The sequence below is a fragment of the Antechinus flavipes genome, chromosome 3, assembly GCF_016432865.1.
Source record: "Antechinus flavipes isolate AdamAnt ecotype Samford, QLD, Australia chromosome 3, AdamAnt_v2, whole genome shotgun sequence".
Taxonomy (NCBI): domain Eukaryota; kingdom Metazoa; phylum Chordata; class Mammalia; order Dasyuromorphia; family Dasyuridae; genus Antechinus; species Antechinus flavipes.
The window spans coordinates 9554161-9571786 of NC_067400.1; the positions used below are offsets into that span (position 1 = coordinate 9554161).

Below are 17626 nucleotides of genomic sequence, written 5' to 3' on the forward strand. Positions count from 1 at the left end.
ATAAAATATGGCCAACTTATAATTAGATGTATAAAAAGTCCAGCCCCTTGATGAATTGCTTGTCTTTTTGGTTGGTTGAAGACTCGGAACTCATTTCTTGTGAATTCATATTACAGATATATCAGCTCTCCTCAAATTAAATCAAACCATAATGAGGTACACAAAAAGCTCTTAAATAAATTATTTTGCGGTCTCTTGGTGAATATTAACACACTAATTAAAATCACCAATCTCTTTCCATCAGCCTCTTGGCCAAAGGGTTCTAAAGCAAATTATAAAGCTGCAACTTAATTTTTAAATTTCAAATTCAGATGGGCTTTTCCTACAATTAGTTTGAAGGCATGAAATTTGACTATCTACACCAAAGATTCACTTCTTTTGTTATTTCTGTGTCTTTTTCTTAATTTATGACATGCTAAGCTGCCACCACCATATTTCTAGTCATCCATCTTGAAATCTTAGTACCATCCTTGAGAATCCTCTTCGAGTTACCTTCTCCTCCAACATGTGACTGAATCTTGTTTCCACCTTTATGACATCTCTGGTACCCGGCTTCCATGTGCCACCCCCACCCTCCCATTACCTCTCCTAGAGCACTGCAACAGCCTGCCTTAAGTCTGTCTCCATTCAAACCCTTTCTCTTGAAGTAAAAAGTCATGGAAAGCAAAATTAAAACAAAAATTCATAAATATTTTCTTCTCTTCAGATTTCTGATGGTTCAGTTTTTGAAAATCTCTCAATGCATTAACATGTCTGACATTGAAAAAAGCTCATCAATCAAGAACTGGAGGCTATGAGGCAGCTAGATGGCATAGCACCAGCCCTGAAGTCAGGAAGACCTAAATTTAAATCTGACCTCAGACACTTTAACACTTCCTATCTGTGTGACCCTGGGCAAGTCACTTAACCTCAATTGCCTCAGGGGGAAAAAAAATGGGAGCTAACAGCTTTGATGCAAATACCAAAAACTAGTAACACTAAACTGTCAGTAAAGGCAATAAAATAATTTATTTTAAAAACTATTTTAAAAGTGATAATTTCTTTCAAATCAGGACTTAATTTTATTTTAGGCTGCATGACTGTGGGCAAATGTGTATAGCTAATTAAAACTAATTTACCAAAAATAATTAAAGAGGAACCACTAAATTTGCCATGAATTTATATAATGAAGAAAATAAAATTACTTTATGATTTATCTACCAGTAGTGATCTGAAGAGAGTGCATTGGTCCTACCAGAATATATGGAAATAAAAGTCAAAAGATAAAAACCAAAGATAAAAATCACCCATTGAAGTAGTCCAAATTAAGCCAATCTATCAAGTGACATTTAAAACATTTATACAAAAATTTGCATTATAGGACAACTAGGAATTTATTTCAACACTTTTCCCTCTTAAACTATGATGCATATGAAAATAATTTCTTACCTTAGACATCTTCAGTGATGTTCTGTTACCTGTAATAAGAATTTCAATTTATTACCATTTAGATCGCAAGAAAGGGATACTAAGGCATTACTTTTCACACAAATTCAGGACTGAATTAAGGTAGTATAACAGCAGAAATGTCACAGGTTCTGGATTCAGAAGAATCAACTTAGAAGAGTTCTGCGATTCAAGATTACTCAGACAAGTAGTCTGAAACTACATTAGTGAAATATCAGATACTTCTTAGTTCCTAAAGTTTTTTCATTATCTATTTCTTTCCTTTAAAAAAGTTAAGTACCAAATTCTCTCCCTTTACAAAAAACAACCAATATGCCAATTATACATGAGAAACCACGCAAAATATTACAATGTTAGCCACAATGAAAAAAATGATTAAAGTGAAAAAAAAATTGTACCTTCTTTTTTAAAGCAAAATGTAGTTTCCCTGATTACTTTAATCAGGACAATTTTTGCTTTTGCTTTGTCTGAGATTACAATTGCTATTCTTTGCCTTTTGAAGCATTATAGGTTTCACTCCAGCTCTTTATTTTATGTGTCGGTATGTGTCTTTCTGTTCCAAGTGGATTTCTTGCAAATAACACACTGTTGAATTCTGGTTTCTAATCCATTCTATTTTATCCTCATTCATAGATATGATTACTGTGTTTTTCTTTCACCTTATTTTCTTCTGTTCATCCTTCTCTCTCTTTATCCTATCCCTCCTTAAAAGTCTGTTTTGCTTCTGATCATTGCCTCACTAGATCCATTCGCCCTTTTATCACATCATCTCTTTTCCTTATCCCTTACCCTTCTTTCCCTGTTGGGTAAGATATATATATTCTTTACTTAGTCTTTCCTCAAAACAAAACACTGCTTTAATCAATTTCTATTATTTGTATAACCTAATATCCTTGCCAGGAAATACCCAGCTAATCAATCAGCATTTATTAAATACCTGCCATATGCCAGGCACTGAGTTAGGTGTTGGGGTACAAAGTACAAATTATGAAAAATTCTTTACTAATAAAGAACTTACATTGAGTGGGGAAAGCAACAAGTATATAACTAAATACATCTGCATAAAAATTAAGTGAATAAATACAAATATAAATGGTTTGGGAGGAAGGGTTCTAACAGTTGGGAGGAAGCAGGAAAGACTTGATGTAGATGTTGCTTGAGCTGTTTGCCTTAAAGGAGATGAGTTCTATGTGGGAGGAAGGCCAGGAGAGAAGACCTGTGGGATGAATGGTCCATAGACTGAGAAGTAGAAAGGCAAAAAGCAGCAGCAGAGTTTGATAAACAGTTTCAGGAAAGCTCCCTAAGAGGGGAAGTTAAGTAAAGTCATGCCACGTACAATGAAAGACAATCATGGAAAGGGGATGACAAAATGAAGAAAAATGTTAAAGAGCAACAAAGCGGATTAAAACAAATACAACTTTCCTCACCACAGTCAGTGGAACCACTTCACTTAGACCCTCATGTCACAGTTCTGGATGTGTTCATAGAAAAAAGAAAAGAACAGAAGAGGAAAAAGCAGATGAGCTGGACCGAGTACATAGAGAAGTGTGCCTGAGGAAGCAGAATTAGGAAAGCCCATTATAACAAAAAAGTTCTCATCCATAAATCAAAATCATTAAAAGTTCTTGAAAGACATAGGAAAAATAACCCTACAATTCAATGACAAGGCGATGAAGAGATATTACAGAGGCCGACTGTACTCATCAATGACATGGAGGTGGTTCAGAGCTGAGTACAAATTGAAGGGGACTCCTCTGCATGTGATGAGGTCCTCGAGATGCTTCTGTTTGCTGATCACATTGTGATAGTTGAATGAAGACCTGCAAGAGGTCTATGACCACTCAAAAGGGTATAACCCAAGTACCTACTTGGAAAAACTAAGTATAAGTGGATAAATAATGCTTATTATCTAAATGACATGCATCTGGGTGGACAAAATAGATTCAGTTAAAAAGGAGGAAATCACTCTTGGATTATCTTTGGGAAACTATTTAGTTCCTTTAAAGACTACAATCTATCTGTGGAAACTAAGTTGCCAACATTGTACTGCTGGTGTACGGCATGACATACAACTGTCTCCAAAAAAGTAAAAAAAAAAAAAAAAAAAAATGCTTTTTAGAGAACAGCAGAGAGGTGAATAGTGGGTATGAACAGTCTACAAAATCCAGCTGAGAGATTCTGAATGACTTTAATAAAAGATCTCATCAAGGAATTACTTGATGGGAAACGAAGAGGGACTGATGATGTGGTGAGAGATGACAGGCAGACACCATGAGGGCCCTGACTGGTGGCTCGGCAATGAGGAGCAACATAGAGCATGGACGGGAGGATTTGGACAAGAGTTGCTCAAGATGGCCAGACACAGAAGAGAATATCTATTTAGTGGCTATTATGTTTGTGCTAAGCACTTTCTACAAATATCGTCTCATCTGATTTCCACAAGAGTCCCATGAGATAGGTATGGTTAACAACTCCATTTTCAGTTGAGAAAATCAAGGCAAATGGGTGTTAAGTGACTTGTCCAGGACCTCAGAACTCTGAACTCAGGTCTTTTTGATTCCAGGCTCCAGGATCTATCCACTGGGCCACCCAGTCGATGTCCAATCAAAGAGATGACAGACCCAGTTGAGCAAATGCGAGTGAATACTAAATTTGTGTGATTACCAACATTTGTTTCAAGCAGGAATATTATAAACAGACCAAAGCGAGAAGAGGCAGCAGTATCACACCTCACTCAGTCACTAAGAGTTGATTAAATGCCTCTGTCAGATGCTGTGCTCAAGAGCTAGGATACACATCTCAGCAAAGACAGCTTCTGCTCTCAGGAAGCTTATGTTCTAAAAGGGAAAGATAACTATACACACTGAAGAGATGAGAGTGTGGGTGAGCATGGTGGTGAAGAATAGAGAACAAAGGATGGCTGTCTGAGCCTTCCTTAGAAATTAATGTTTCAGGAAGAACTCATTATGGGGGGGAGAGAGAGAGAGAGAGAGAGAGAGAGAGAGAGAGAGAGAGAGAGAGAGAGAGAGAGAGAGAGAGAAAGTGTGTGTGTGAGTATAAGCAGGATGGAAGAAAGGAATTTTAGAAGGAAATTATCTTTACAGGATCAGAAAAAGTCCTTTGGGAAGCCAGCCCCTAGTTTACTGGAAGAGAAACTGACATTAGTTTAGAGGGCAGAATCAGGAGAACAAGGAGTGGAAGTTGAAGAAGTAAAACTTAGACTTGACCGAGGGACAATCTGCCTAAGAATTAGAGGCCTAGGAGCCGAAGACTGGTATCTTTTGAGGGTATTGTGATAACACAATATTTCAACACAATTAGGTTTCTTTGTGTTTTTAAAAACATCATATCTAGGGAAGTGGAGCCAAGATGGCACAGAGAAAGGAAGCAGCGCAGGGAGCTCTTTGAATCAGACCTAGAAAATGTACAGAAGGAATTCTGCTGAGAAATCCAAAAGGAGCAGCAGAGAATCCTTTGTTGAGCCCAGCATGGTATGAGAAGAAAGTTTGGGGACAGAAAGGTATTCTGTGAGTCATCTTATCCAGAGAGAGACTCTTCATGAAGGCAGGAAAAGATGTCAGACATTACAGTAATGACAGAAATCAACTGGAAGCTACTTGATTGTAAATGCAGAGCATGAAGGGGAGCTGCACACAGGTATGGCATCTCCAGGCAGGGGAAAAAAGGGAAGAAATTCAGAAGCCAGGAACAGCGGCTCCAGGAGCAAAGCAGCCTCCCTTGCAAAGTTTAACTCAGCCTGCAAAGGAATCCCCAGGCAGAAATTCCTGTCCAAAGGGGGTATCCAGTTGTGCTGCTCTAAATCAGAAGAATGTCCCAACTGTCTGATGGGGATTAAGTCTAGCAGCAGCAACTTCTCATGCTCAGACCCAGACTCCAGTCAGGAACTTGTAGAGCTCAGATCTAAGGGCAACAATCAGACTTTGCCATGCATCAGATCACTTTGGAAGCACTTGAACACCCACTTGTGCCTGAGATCCTACAAAAGCACAACATTCAATATACCAAGAAAGCAGCAGCAAGTCCAGTCAAGAAGTAGGCTAAAAGAATGGGCAAACACAGCAAGAACCCCATTATAAGGAATTCTGAGCTAATGGTGGCAGGAACACGTAAGACACAAATGCAGATCCTAAAGCATCTACAAGCAAATGACTCCAGGAAGCAACACAGATCTCTTAAAACAGTCAAAAGATTGAGAAATAGAAGAAAGTGTCAAGTATTTCATTGTAAAAACAACTGATTATTTAATAACCGATTCCCTAAAGCTCCTGACCAAAAAAAGAAACATAAAACATCTTGTTTCAAGAAATCTTAAAAGAAAACTGCCCAAATCTTTTAAAATTAGAGGGCAAAGCAGAGACAGGAAGAACATATCACTTAGTTCCTGAAAGAAAACCACCATATGAAAACTCCCAGTTATGGCTATAAAAGAACAATGAGATTGGAAATGATATTCCAGTAGGCAAAGGATAGGGATCTACAGTCAAAAATAACTTACCCAACAAATCTATATACTGTTAATTGAGGGGGAAAAAAAAAAAACAGACCTTTAACAAAATACAGAACTTCCACATTCCAGAGCTGTAGAAAAACTGAAGTTCAAACACAAGAGTAAAGAGAAACATAAAAAAGTAAACATGAATTAAAAAAATTGGTTAAGGACTAAAGGATAAACTGGTTACATTCAAGTATGGGGATCACTCCCGTATCTATCAACATCAGGGGTCATAGAGGAAGCCCAATCAGAAAAGGCCTGGAAGTGGTCCTGTAATGTCATGATTTTAAGAGACAATAGAGAGAAAGAGGTGAAGAGGAATAGGGGGGAGAAAGGGGAGGAAGATCTAGATGTAAAAAGAGAAAAAAATATTTTTAGGACGCAGCCAATGTGGAAATTTAATTGAATATGTTTGTAATGTGTGTGTGTGTGTGTGTGTGTGTGTGGGGAAGGGGATGACAGCTTAGGCCCAAACAAGAAGCTGGGTCCCAGTTCATTAAAACCACTATGAAAACCTTGGAAACTCTGATCAACACAATGATGACCAACCAAATATAACTTCTAAGGGCTCAGGATGAAAGTTGCTGCCCAACTCCTGACAGAGATGTAATGATTCATAGCACAGACTTCGATATATCTATTTTTAGTCCTGGCCAATGTGGAAATTTGTTTTCCTTGACTACACATACTTACAAAATGAGCTTTGTTTTCTAGTTTCCTCAATGGGAGAGAAGTGGGAAGAAGAGAAGGCTGATCTTTGAAAATACAAATTAAACAAATCCCACCACCCATTACTTGGAGAAGGGATACAAAGGCTTCACCAGATCGCCTATAAAGGTCTCCAAGTAAAGACTGGCTAATGACTAGTTAAATGTCACAGAAAATGCTTGCTCAGATATATTGGATTAGATGGCTTCTGAGATCCCTTTCAGTTTTGATATACCCCTCCTTTTTAAAAAAAATTAACATTTTAATTGTTTTTCTTATAAAAACAACAAAAAGAGAAGCTTATAACACAGTTGCTTGACCCTTCCTCTCGTCTCCTCCCAGTTCAAAATGCTTAGATTTCTTAATGGCCAACATCCATTTTGCTCTCAAGTTGGGCTCAAAACATTCAAGCCTCAATAGTTTTCTTTGTAGTCTTGGTCTTTTAAAAAAAAAAAAAAAAGAAAGAAAGAAAGAAAGAAAATTGGCTTTGATCACTACAGTGGCTTTGCTTCTGAGCAAGGGAAAAAGAAATCCATGCCCTTCCTATACGTGTCACTTTTTTGAGGCTGGCATTTCCTGCAATTCCTGCAGTAAGTTTTGAGTATTGGGGGACAGTCATCAAGTGAGCAGCTTTGATCTTAGTACAGAGATAGGGCCAAAAATGATCTAAGAGCAAGAGCCAATGGGATTTATTTTCATTTTCCTGCCAGTTTCTTGCATATAGCATTCTTTGTACTTATTATTGATTTATCATAGTCTAATGTGCTTCATATTTAATTTGTATACACTTCCCTTTGATTAGATCCTGTGTTCCTATGTTGTTTATCCTTTCACCTCCAGTGTTATCTACCCCATATAGGAGGAGCTCATTCCCTCCCTAAACAAAGCTAATAGAGAGATAGCATCTTTCTAGCACCCAGGACTCAAAGATAACTCCACACTACTTTTTTCTCACTTTGATTTTTGGAATGTTATCCATGCAATTTCCTAGGGCTCTGCTCACTAACACATAAACTCTGTCAGCATTTGCTTTTTTCCTAATAAGGTTCCAACTTCGTCCCATACCAACTGCCCATCCTCACATCCTCTACATTCTAGGCACACTAGCGACTGTGACCTAATTCACGTTCTTTCCACTTCTTCTTTGCCTTTGTCTACACCACCTCTCAAAGCTGGCAGGAACTTCAGAGGGATCTAATCCAGCCCAAACTGGGAGAAGCCTTTCTAAAGTATTCTTCACAAATGCTGAACTATTTCCGTTGAAAGATTCTGTTTCTGCCTTCTGGAGCCCAGCAGAACAGGTCCAGCAATCCTTCTAATAATTGACCTTTCTATAGGCTTTTAGCTTTCCAGGCATATGTAACCTCATCCGATCCGTGACTGATCCATGACCATTGTTCACCTGCCCTCTCTAGGTTTCTCATGCCCAGAATCTCCAACCAACCCCCAGATGCCATGTTAACCATTCGTCTCCACGAGCTTGTGATTCTTCTGGCTTCTGTCCAGCTTGTGGGCCTCTTTCATAGAACGTGGTGTACACAGTACCACAGATGTGGTTGGAACAGGGATACCACGGCTAAAGCCACAAATCTGGGATCGAGCTAGAGGTTTTCTAGCTATCATATCACACTGTGAGATTATATATCACACAGCCTATCACAAATTAGACCTCTTTGTACTTTTTCACAAGCACTGTTGCCTTGCCATGCTCCACTCATCCTGGATTTCTGGTCTTTTTTCATATTTACGTACAACTTTACATTTAGCCTTCCCGAATGCTGTTACCTGAGCTATCTGTCAAGTTTTCTGTGACCTGTAAACTGGATAACACGTCATCCAAATTATCAGCATAAATTCTGAGAAGCGCCAGGTTACAGAAAACTCTCTTGCTCCCAGATGATATAGCTAGAATTATGATAACCCTCAAATCCTCTCATTCAACCAGTTCTCACCTCATCTCAGATGTATCATCATGGGATCCCTGCTTTACTCATAAAGAGCAGCTTTGTAAAATGTGTCACTGACTTAGATGGATGTGAGCTGTCCATGCAGCACCTCGTCACAGGATCTGCTTGGCAGGATCCAGCCTAACGAAGCTATACTGGCCACATCACCAGCTTTGTCCTCCTTTCAAGTTTCAGCTTTGGGGCCTGCTTGAAAAGGACTCTTCTGAACTGTTCACAGCACTCTGGATATCTTCCTTCCACTCCCATCTGCATTTATACCATAGTTAGTTACGTACAAGCTTCAACTACCTTATGGACTATAATCTTGGAGGTAAGAGTATAACTTGATGTCATTTTTGCACATCAATATCTTGTTCACACATGTGTGCGAAACTTAAATCAGTAATTATGAGGCAGCCTGGAGTGATTTTGGTACAGGGACAAACATCTTAGCACAAGCCAAGAAGGAGCCCTCTGTACAACAGGAGAGAACTACAACGGTCTCCGAAGGCTCCAACTTCCTACCGCACAAGCCAACTGAGACTGAAATAATCTATGCAAAGTGCCTTGCAAACATTAAGTGGGAGAGAAGACCTAGCTATTGTCATTAATAATAGTAGAGGTAGAAAAAAGTGCTATCCCAATTGCTATCTTCAATTTGGGACAGGAGTATCTCTTCAGCCCCCTTCTGATATTCAAGTGTTAAATCTACTTCAAAAAGTTCTGTCAATCACATTTACTCTACAGAGGCCCAGAACAGACTGAACAGTTTAAATGTTATTATGTGCTGTATACCAGAACACTAAAGCTTGATGTTAGTATTACATGTCTCTTTAAAAATCCCTAGTCTTTGATATTTAGTAGTTATTTCTCCTTCTGTCTTCTATAAAAGACAGGGAAGAAACCCCTACCACCAAGTTAGAAATAATTTTTTTAATGGTCAGAAATAATAATAGTTTCAATCCTAGAGTACCTGAAAATTCTTGAAATCCCAAAATCAAGTCTTGAAGATATTTAGGGCTGGTCAGTCTCCCTGTTCCCCTCCCTTCCCCCTTGGTAAATCTTAATGTAAGGAGATAATTGGGTCTTAAACTTTTTAATACAGAGAATGTAATTTTTTTTTCTTTTTAGTAAAATAGAAAAATAAAGGCCATGATCCATTTCTTGATCCAAAAAGCTAGTGACTGTGTTGCCACCTTCACTCAGTATTCCATCCTGGTTTGATGCTGACCCCATCTATTACCTTAAAATCCTGGTTGTTCCTCCTCCATTCTCAAGTTCAATAGCTAACTCAGTACTCCTCTTCAAACCAAACTCTGGCCTTATACTTGGGGACTTCGAAAGATGTGTTGATACCCTTTGACCCTTTGAGCTTCCAGTTCATCAGGATCTCAGTCACGAGATCTGACCATCAGCAATACTTATTCTACCTTTATTCAAAACTCTGAAAACTGAACACCAATTCCTGTCCTTTAATTCCTCCCCCACTCCTTAATCAAACGTTCCTATTTACTCTGCAACACCATCACCCTTTCCCACCTCATTTAGTAAAGCCAAACCATTGTCCTTCCCTCTGGACTCATTCCCCACTTCCTTCTCCCTAATCCCCCTCCAAGTCTTGGTTCCCAGATTAACTCATCAGATAGTCTCACTCTATTTCCCTGACCTCTAGGAAGATTTTTTTTTTTTTTTTTTTTTTGGGCAAACCCGACCCCTACTATTACTCTAGGATCCACCTGTTCTGACTTTTCATTAGCAGATGCACAGCTGATGGGGATGATGCTGAACCAAAGCAAACTAACTAGGTCCACTACAAACTTGCTGAGACTTCGTTGTTTTGGGCAACCTTCTTATTTTTCTCTTAGATTTATTATGCTCCATCTGTATGCCTCTCACACACAGTGTGAGTCTGGTTTAACTATCTGCAATTTATCTTCCCCATTATGGACTGTTTTTAGTGTTTAGGAGTGCTGATGTCTTGAAAAAGAAATTTTTTTTTTTTTTTTTTTAGCTGAGGCACTTGGGATTAAGTGAGTTGCCCAAGATCACACAGCCGTTAAGTGTCTGAGGCTGAATTTGAACTCAGGTCCTCCTGACTTCACTGCGCTACCTAACTGCCCCCCAAAGAGACTTCTTTGATTCGGAGGGCTATCTGGTTCGACTCTTGCCTGGACTAATGCAGTAGTTTTTCCATTGACCTTCCTCCCTCAATGCTCTTCTTGGACTCTAAGACCACACGCACTCTTTTTGGGCGGGTGCCTCTATCACAAGGAGCTCCAAGCTGGCCTCCTGGAGACCCCCACACACTTGTTTGGTCCCCCTGACGGTGAAGGCCGCCTCGCCAAAGCCCCAGGTTCCGTCAGAATCCTGTCCAGAGCCAACCCAGCAGAAGGCTTGGCCACCTCAGCCGGGCGCGGGCCGGCTACTGCTGAGGGGTCCTAGCCCACTGCACTTCCGGAGCGCGAAGGCGCCCTGAGGGTCTTCTTTTAAGGATGCAGGGGCTCAGACTGAAATCGTGTGGTCCTCCTACCCCGAGGATCCTCAGTCTGACCAGTCCCGTCTCGGCCGCCTTCGTTTAAGGATGCAAGGGCTCAGACTTAAAGCGCGAGCGCCTTCACGGCCAGGGGATCCACCCTCGCTTTACAGAGAGGATAAGGAGAGGCAGCTTCCTTGGCCAGCTGGACTCCAACAGGTGGTTCAGGGGGTAGAGGGGGCCCCTCCCCAGCTCAAAGCTGGCTTTTGACGCTTCCCAGCCGAGGGACTCCGGACCTGCCTCAGTTTCTTCAACTCTGAGCTGGAGAATGACCCGGCCAACCCCTCCGGGCTTCGCAGCGGGGTGCACGGCACAAGCCCAGGATCAGAGAAGTCGGGCTGAAGGCGGGACAAAGGGGACGCCTACCGGGCCAAGTCCGGCAGCTGCCCCGGGACTCAAGAGGAGTAGGGCGGGGCATACACCAGGCGCCTACTAACTGCTGGGTCTACCCCCTTCCCTTTCTGTGCGGGAGGAAAGGGGGTCTCTCTCCTCTTCTGCCCAGAGCGGGACGGGGGACGACCCCTGGGACCCCAGGCCTCCACTGAATAAGAAAGGGGAGCGGCCGGAAGTCGCGCCGTCCCGCCCCTCCCCCATCCTTCCCCCGCCCCCTGGTCCGAGAGCCCCCTCCTCGCCCCCGAACTAGCCGGGCCAAGCCAGGCCAGGCCGGAGCAGAGCGGCCTCGGCCTGCGGTCCCTTTGGGGAGCGAAGCGGATCCGGCGCACATGAGCCTCCGGCGGCTCAAGAGTGTCACTTACCGCGCGGGACAGAGGCAAGGAGCGGCCAGGGGAGCCCAAGAGATGCCGAGGCGGCTAGCAGACCAAGCCCAGCTGTGGGCGCGAGCGCGCAGTCTCACGCACGCCCCGCGTACGGACGCACGCAGTCACGCACGCGCGCGGCCTCTTTGGCCTAAGCTCCGCCCGTCGACTCCTCCCTTCTCCTCCCCCCTCCTATCCCTTTCCCCTCCTCCTCCCCGGGCGAGCCAGATGGCCCAGTACGCAGGCGCGGGCCAGGCGGTTTGCCTCCTCCTCTCCTCTCCCTCCCCGATTAGCTTCCCGCCCCCGGCGCAGGCGCCGTGTCCCTCCCGCGGTGGCTGGCCATATAGAGGCTTGAGGGTCAAGCGTAGCCTCTTCTCCTTTACCAAGATGGCGGCTTGCTCCTGTTTCGACACAGCCCCCACCGTATGAGCTGGGTCTCCCTACGCTGAGAGAGCAGAGAAGGTAACTTAAGGGAAGCTGAGGAGAGAGGAAACCGGAGCCTGCACTCGCGGGGTCTGACAAACTGCTTTCCGGAGGGGAAGGAGAGGGAGGAGAGGGGACGGCCGGTGCGAGGCGCCCCTGCTGATTGCTGCCTCCTCCAGGAACATGGCGGCAGCAGCGAGCCGGCTGAGGGCTCGGGGGGCGGGGGGCGCCGACCGGGGCCGCTCTAGCTCCCGCTCCGGCGCGCTCTATGGTCAGCGGCCGGCTGCCATTGGCCGGGGCCGGTCACGTGGGATTGGCGGGGCTGCTCGGGCACCATAGAGTCGGGCCGGGTCGGTCCCTGGGGACGCGGGCTCTCCTCCCGGGCCTGGCAGCCCGGCCTGGGAAACCTGGCCCGAGGCCCGGCGGGGTCAGGGCCTCTGTCCTTCTGGGCTACTTTTCTCGGCGGCCTCGGTGCTCGCTCCCCGCTGCGGGAAGGTCTCCGGGCTCTCCGCCCCGCCAGGCCTCAGTTTCCCCATTTATTCATTGACTTTACCGCCACGCCACGGCCCTCGGGCTCCCGAGCCAGGAGGACTCGGCCTAAGGTCACAGACGCCGAGTCGCTCTTCTGAATGGCTCTGAGCCCGGCCGAGGCCTGAACTTGGGTTCAGAGTCCGCCTCTGGCCCCGGGCAGGCGCGACCTTCTCCTACCCTCAGTTTCCCCCTTTGGGGAATGGGAAGGTGGTCGAGTGGTCTAGAGAGGGGGCAGTCCGCAGGGATCTCCTGGTAGTTATAGCTGTTATTCGGGGAGGGGGGGGTCAGGCAGAGGAGGCTTAGGGGGCCATGGAGGGAGATGGAGCCACCCGCCCCGGAGCGCCGACTTTGTGGCACTCGCCTGTCTCATCCCACCACCTGCTCGTGTGCCCCGTTGTTCAGGGGAGGAAACTGAGGCAGGCAGGACTAGACTCTCGCCAGACCACCCAGCTCTTAGGGGAGGGGGCCCAGGCACTGTAGCTCTGCCCCTTGTCGGGAGGGGCTCTGTGAGCCCGCCTCCCTCTGCTTCCCCTTCCTACAACTAGGTGAGCTGTCCGCAGTGTTTGGGTGCTGATCAGCCCCAGTCTAAACCACACCCCCCCTTCCTCTCCCATTAAAAATGCTCACTTAGCAAGCATTTATTTATTTTCCCTCCCAACCTCCTGTCATTGAAGAAAAAGCCTGTCCCAAGTCCCTCTGCCAGGCCCTCCACCCTCCTTGTGGCCCCCCCAGACCCTCCACCTTTTGTCGGGAGGGAGTTAAGGGGAGCTGGGGGCAGGCGGTCTCTGGCTTTGCCTCAGGCCCTGCAAAGTCTGACTTCCCTGCTTTCTACGAGAACCTGTTTGGTCATTTTTGTTGTCTTGTTCTGGGGAGTGGGTTTTCCTCTGTCTTCTGGGCTAGAATTGGAGTGTCCACGAGTGGGCCTCATCCACTGGACTGGGAGCTTTTGACTGCGTTCTGGCTGGCAGGTGGCCCCTCTTCTTACAGCCGCGCTTAGTCTGGACCCTCTGGCCAGCACCCCTGAGCCCTGGGGTTCACCCACCTGCTTTGAGACTTCCCATGGGCCCTGAGAGTTATGGTTGGGATGTAGCAGATTCTGTCATCTTCACAGATCATCACGTATCTTTGCTTGGTTGTGGTCCCTGTTAACGTTCTGTATTTTGCCCTTATAAAGAGATCTCCCATAAACAGTTTTGTAAGTGTTGGTTTCCTCTTTCTTTGGTCTAGTGTGGTCAGTTAGCAAGCATTTGTTAAGCACTTCCTATGTGCCGGGTACTGTGTTTAATAATAGGGACCAATCATAAACCTGTTATGTGAGTGCTGGGAATACAAAGAGGCTAAAGAGTGCGCTTGTCCTCAAGGAGCTTACAATCTAATGAGGGAGACAACATGAAAGGGAATATATACAAGGAAATAATGAGCTGATGAAGGCTCTGGAATTAAGCATTGGAAACGGCCTCGGCTAAAAGGTGAGATTTTGGTGAAACTTAAAGGCACCAATGGGGTCGGGAGGTTAGTGTCCCCATGTGATGGGGAGGAGAGGAGCCAGGTTATGAAGGGCTTTGCATTTGTTCTGGAGGTTACAGGGAGCTGCTGCAGTTTATTGAGGAGGTGGTGACATAATCAGACCTTAATGGCAAAGGTGAAGTCCACAGGTCTTGGCCACCCCTTGGATATGGCAAGTGAGAGATGGGGGGAGTCCAGGATGACTTCCAGGTCGGGAGCCTGCGTCCTTTAGAGCAGTAGGGGAGAATGAATTCTGTTTTGGACATGTTTAAGCTGTCTGTGGATGTCCAGCAGGCACTTGGAGATTCGAGAGTGAAGGTCAGCAGAGAAGTTGGGCCAGGATAAGTAGGTTTGAGAGTGAGCAGCATCCAGGGAAACTGATGAAATCACCAAGTGAAGTGGTACAGAGGGAGAGGAAGGAGGAGGTGCAGGAGAGTACCTCCTTCCCCCCCAGGGACATCTGGCATTAGAGGGCCTGGTCTGGAGGAGGATCCAGCAGAGGAAAGCATGAGCCACAGCATTAAAAGCTGCAGAGAGGACAGAGGAGAGGCCGTGGGATTTGGCAAATAAAGATCATTGATAACTTTGCAGAGGGTTTTGGGAGAGTGATGAGATCCTCCCCCAGGCAGAGGTAGGAGTTCCGGGACCTTCCAAGGAAAAGAAGTTTCAAGAAGGGGCATGATGGGGAAACCAGAGGAGGGCAAGTGGGGAGAAATGAAGGCAGTGTCTGGTCCGTAGATGTGGACCAGGTCATGATTGGGACTGGCAGGAGTAGACCTTTGATTTGAATAATCGCTGTTGGGGCTTGCCGTTGGCCAGGCTGGGACCAGCTCCCATCCTGAGGCCCATTTGGTCCCTGGTTTTCATTGAAAAGTCCTTCACTCCTGCTTTTCTGCCTCCTTATCTGGGTCATGTTAGCTTTAGTTTGATGCTGAATTAGATGATTTTTTTTTTCCAGTGTATACTTTGGAGCTTGGGCCTCCGGTTGTTGCATCATCAAATATTAGCCTCCTGCCAGGCCCGACCTTTTACCTCCTTCAAGCAGGAATTAGGACATTACTCCCCCTTAACTCTGGGATCCTTCTCTTTATTGGTTTGCCATCTTCTCCCCCTCCCACCCCCCACCTTTCTCCCTGCTCCCCTCCCCGCTCCCCCGCCTGTCTCGATCTTGTTTGTATGGAGTTGTTTGTGCCCTCTCTAGAATATAAACTTCTTGAGGGCAGGGACTCCCCTGGGCCTTTGTCTGCTCAGCCCTTAGCACCAGACCTGGCACCCAGCAGCCTCCTTCTGAAGCTGGTTGACTAATTTAATAGCTGAGGTGAGCAGACTCTCATCCTTCATGCTTTTGCTTATTCTCCTTAAGGCGATCATTAATTTTTCTTTTGTGAAATGCAGTGGAACCTCAGAATATTGTTTAATTACTCAATACCAGATCCAGGAACTCTGTGAGAGAATCTTTCAGACATTTTGTTTGGGAGGCATTTTCACATGGAAGTAGAGCCCGGGAGTTGCTTGTGCCCTCTTGCAAATGTCTGCTGTAGAAGCCCTCAGGCACATTTGCCATCTTGGATCAAATTCAATTGGTCCGCCCAGTTTTTGAGATGATTTTTTTCCCCTTGGATTTAACAAAATGTTGTACATCAAAGCCTGATCTAGTTTCAGACAGGCTGCCAAGTCTCTTCTTCTCTTTCCCTGTCTCTCCCTCAGCCCTCATCTCTTCTTTTCTCTGTCACCCTCTCCTTCCCCCCACTCCTTTCTCTCTCTCTCTTGTTCTCTCTGTCCTTCTCTTTGTCTTTTTCCTCCTTTCTCTATCACTTTCTCTGTGTCTGTCTGTCTCTCTCTTTTCTCCCTCTCCCCACCTCTCTGTTGTTCTATCTCAGTTCCCTCCATCTCTCTCTGAGTGTCCCCACTCTGGACCCCACTCATCTCCTGGGCAGGTCCAGGCTCCTCTTGCTCTTTTCCTCTGCCCTCCCATGTATAGGGTCGGTGCCCTCCATCACCTGATCAGAACGGGGTCAGATGCTGCCTCAGCACTTAGCACAGCACCTGGCCCGTGGTGAATGAGCCCATCACCCATGTGCACTGACTGGCTGACCTGCTTTTGTCCTTTTGAATCCAAGCATGTTTGTGACAGCGCTGAGAGCTCCCAAGAATTGCAGGCACCCCTAGGCTCAGGAGAGGAACTTTTTTTCTGTCAAGGTCTATTTGCATATTTATAACATGGTTCAAGGGCCATACAAAATCATCAGCTTATAGAACTCAAGTGGTGCAATCTAGCTTTCAGCTCGTCATTGCCTACAGTTGCTTTAGCCAATGTTTTGGGCACCACCCTTGGGCTGGATGGGGCACCCCCTGTTCTGTGAGGTTACTCAGGCTTTCTTGCGTGACCACCCTTGGGGTGAGCAGAGTGTGAGATCTGAGAATGACAGGATCTTGTCTACCCAGAAGGCCCTGCCTTGAATTTGCCCTCTTCCTGCTGGATCAGAACCTTCCCTTCCATCCTCTAGTCTGCTTAGTCTCTGCTGCTGCTATTCATCCACCATTTTTGGTGTGGGAAAATCAGCAAGGATCCCTTTTGTGTAAAGGCTACTGTCATTATTTAGCAAAGCTAAATAAATTTAGGCTTAATAAGTAACTTCTCTTGGCATTAATAATTACTGTATTTTGTGCCCTTATCTAAAGACAGCAGTACATTCGAAAGAGATCTCGTTGAAAAGATTGCCTATCACTTCCCTCGAGGACGGCCTGTGCTGGACTATGTCTTCCATGCGAGGGACAGCTTAGCCAGGTTTAAAGAGCTTTATCCCTGGGTCTTGGCCCCCAGGGGGGGATTAATGCTTCTGATTACAGCCGCTCCTGAACTTGCATGTCACTCTATTGAGATCTTTATTGGTGGAGGGCGGGCTGGTGAGCAGGGGACAGAGATCAGAGGCCAGGAACTCTGACCACCCTTCCCCCCCCACCCCTCCCTCCGGTGCACTTCTCTTCCAGGGTGGTGCCCAGTCAGGACCATGAATAATGCAGGGCTGATTTGCTAGGCCTGAGGAGTGGCCAAGAGAGACCAGGCTCTTTTGGTTGGGGTTTTTGAGATTGGCTCTAGCTGTCTGAGCAAGACTGGAAATAGGGCCGCTCTATTTCAGCTGCTTTTGTCCAGTCTGGGCTGATCTGTCCAAGCCTGGGCATCTCAATGACCCTGAATGAGGGCTCACTATCCTGCTGCTGGCCCTTTAGCCCTGCTGCTGCTCACTGTGCCCATATTCAAGCA

The 17626-nt window shown here is 45.5% G+C and overlaps 2 protein-coding genes across 2 annotated transcripts in view; one reads left to right on the forward strand and one right to left on the reverse strand.

The window, feature by feature from the left end:
* SEPTIN2 (septin 2) overlaps positions 1 to 12153 on the reverse strand; it is a 32877-nt gene extending 20724 nt beyond the window's left edge. The window contains exons 1-2 of the mRNA XM_051991697.1: positions 11902 to 12153; positions 1429 to 1457 (exon numbers count right to left, since the gene is read on the reverse strand). Coding sequence (XP_051847657.1) covers positions 1429 to 1437 — 9 coding nt within the window. The 5' untranslated portion in view covers positions 1438 to 1457; positions 11902 to 12153. The remainder of the gene's footprint in view (positions 1 to 1428; positions 1458 to 11901) is intronic.
* Positions 12154 to 12265: 112 nt separating this feature from the next.
* The window catches only part of HDLBP (high density lipoprotein binding protein), a 78745-nt gene continuing 73384 nt past the window's right edge, over positions 12266 to 17626 (forward strand). Inside the window, exon 1 of the mRNA XM_051991695.1 lies at positions 12266 to 12363. The gene's annotated coding sequence lies outside the window, so the exon portion shown is untranslated. The remainder of the gene's footprint in view (positions 12364 to 17626) is intronic.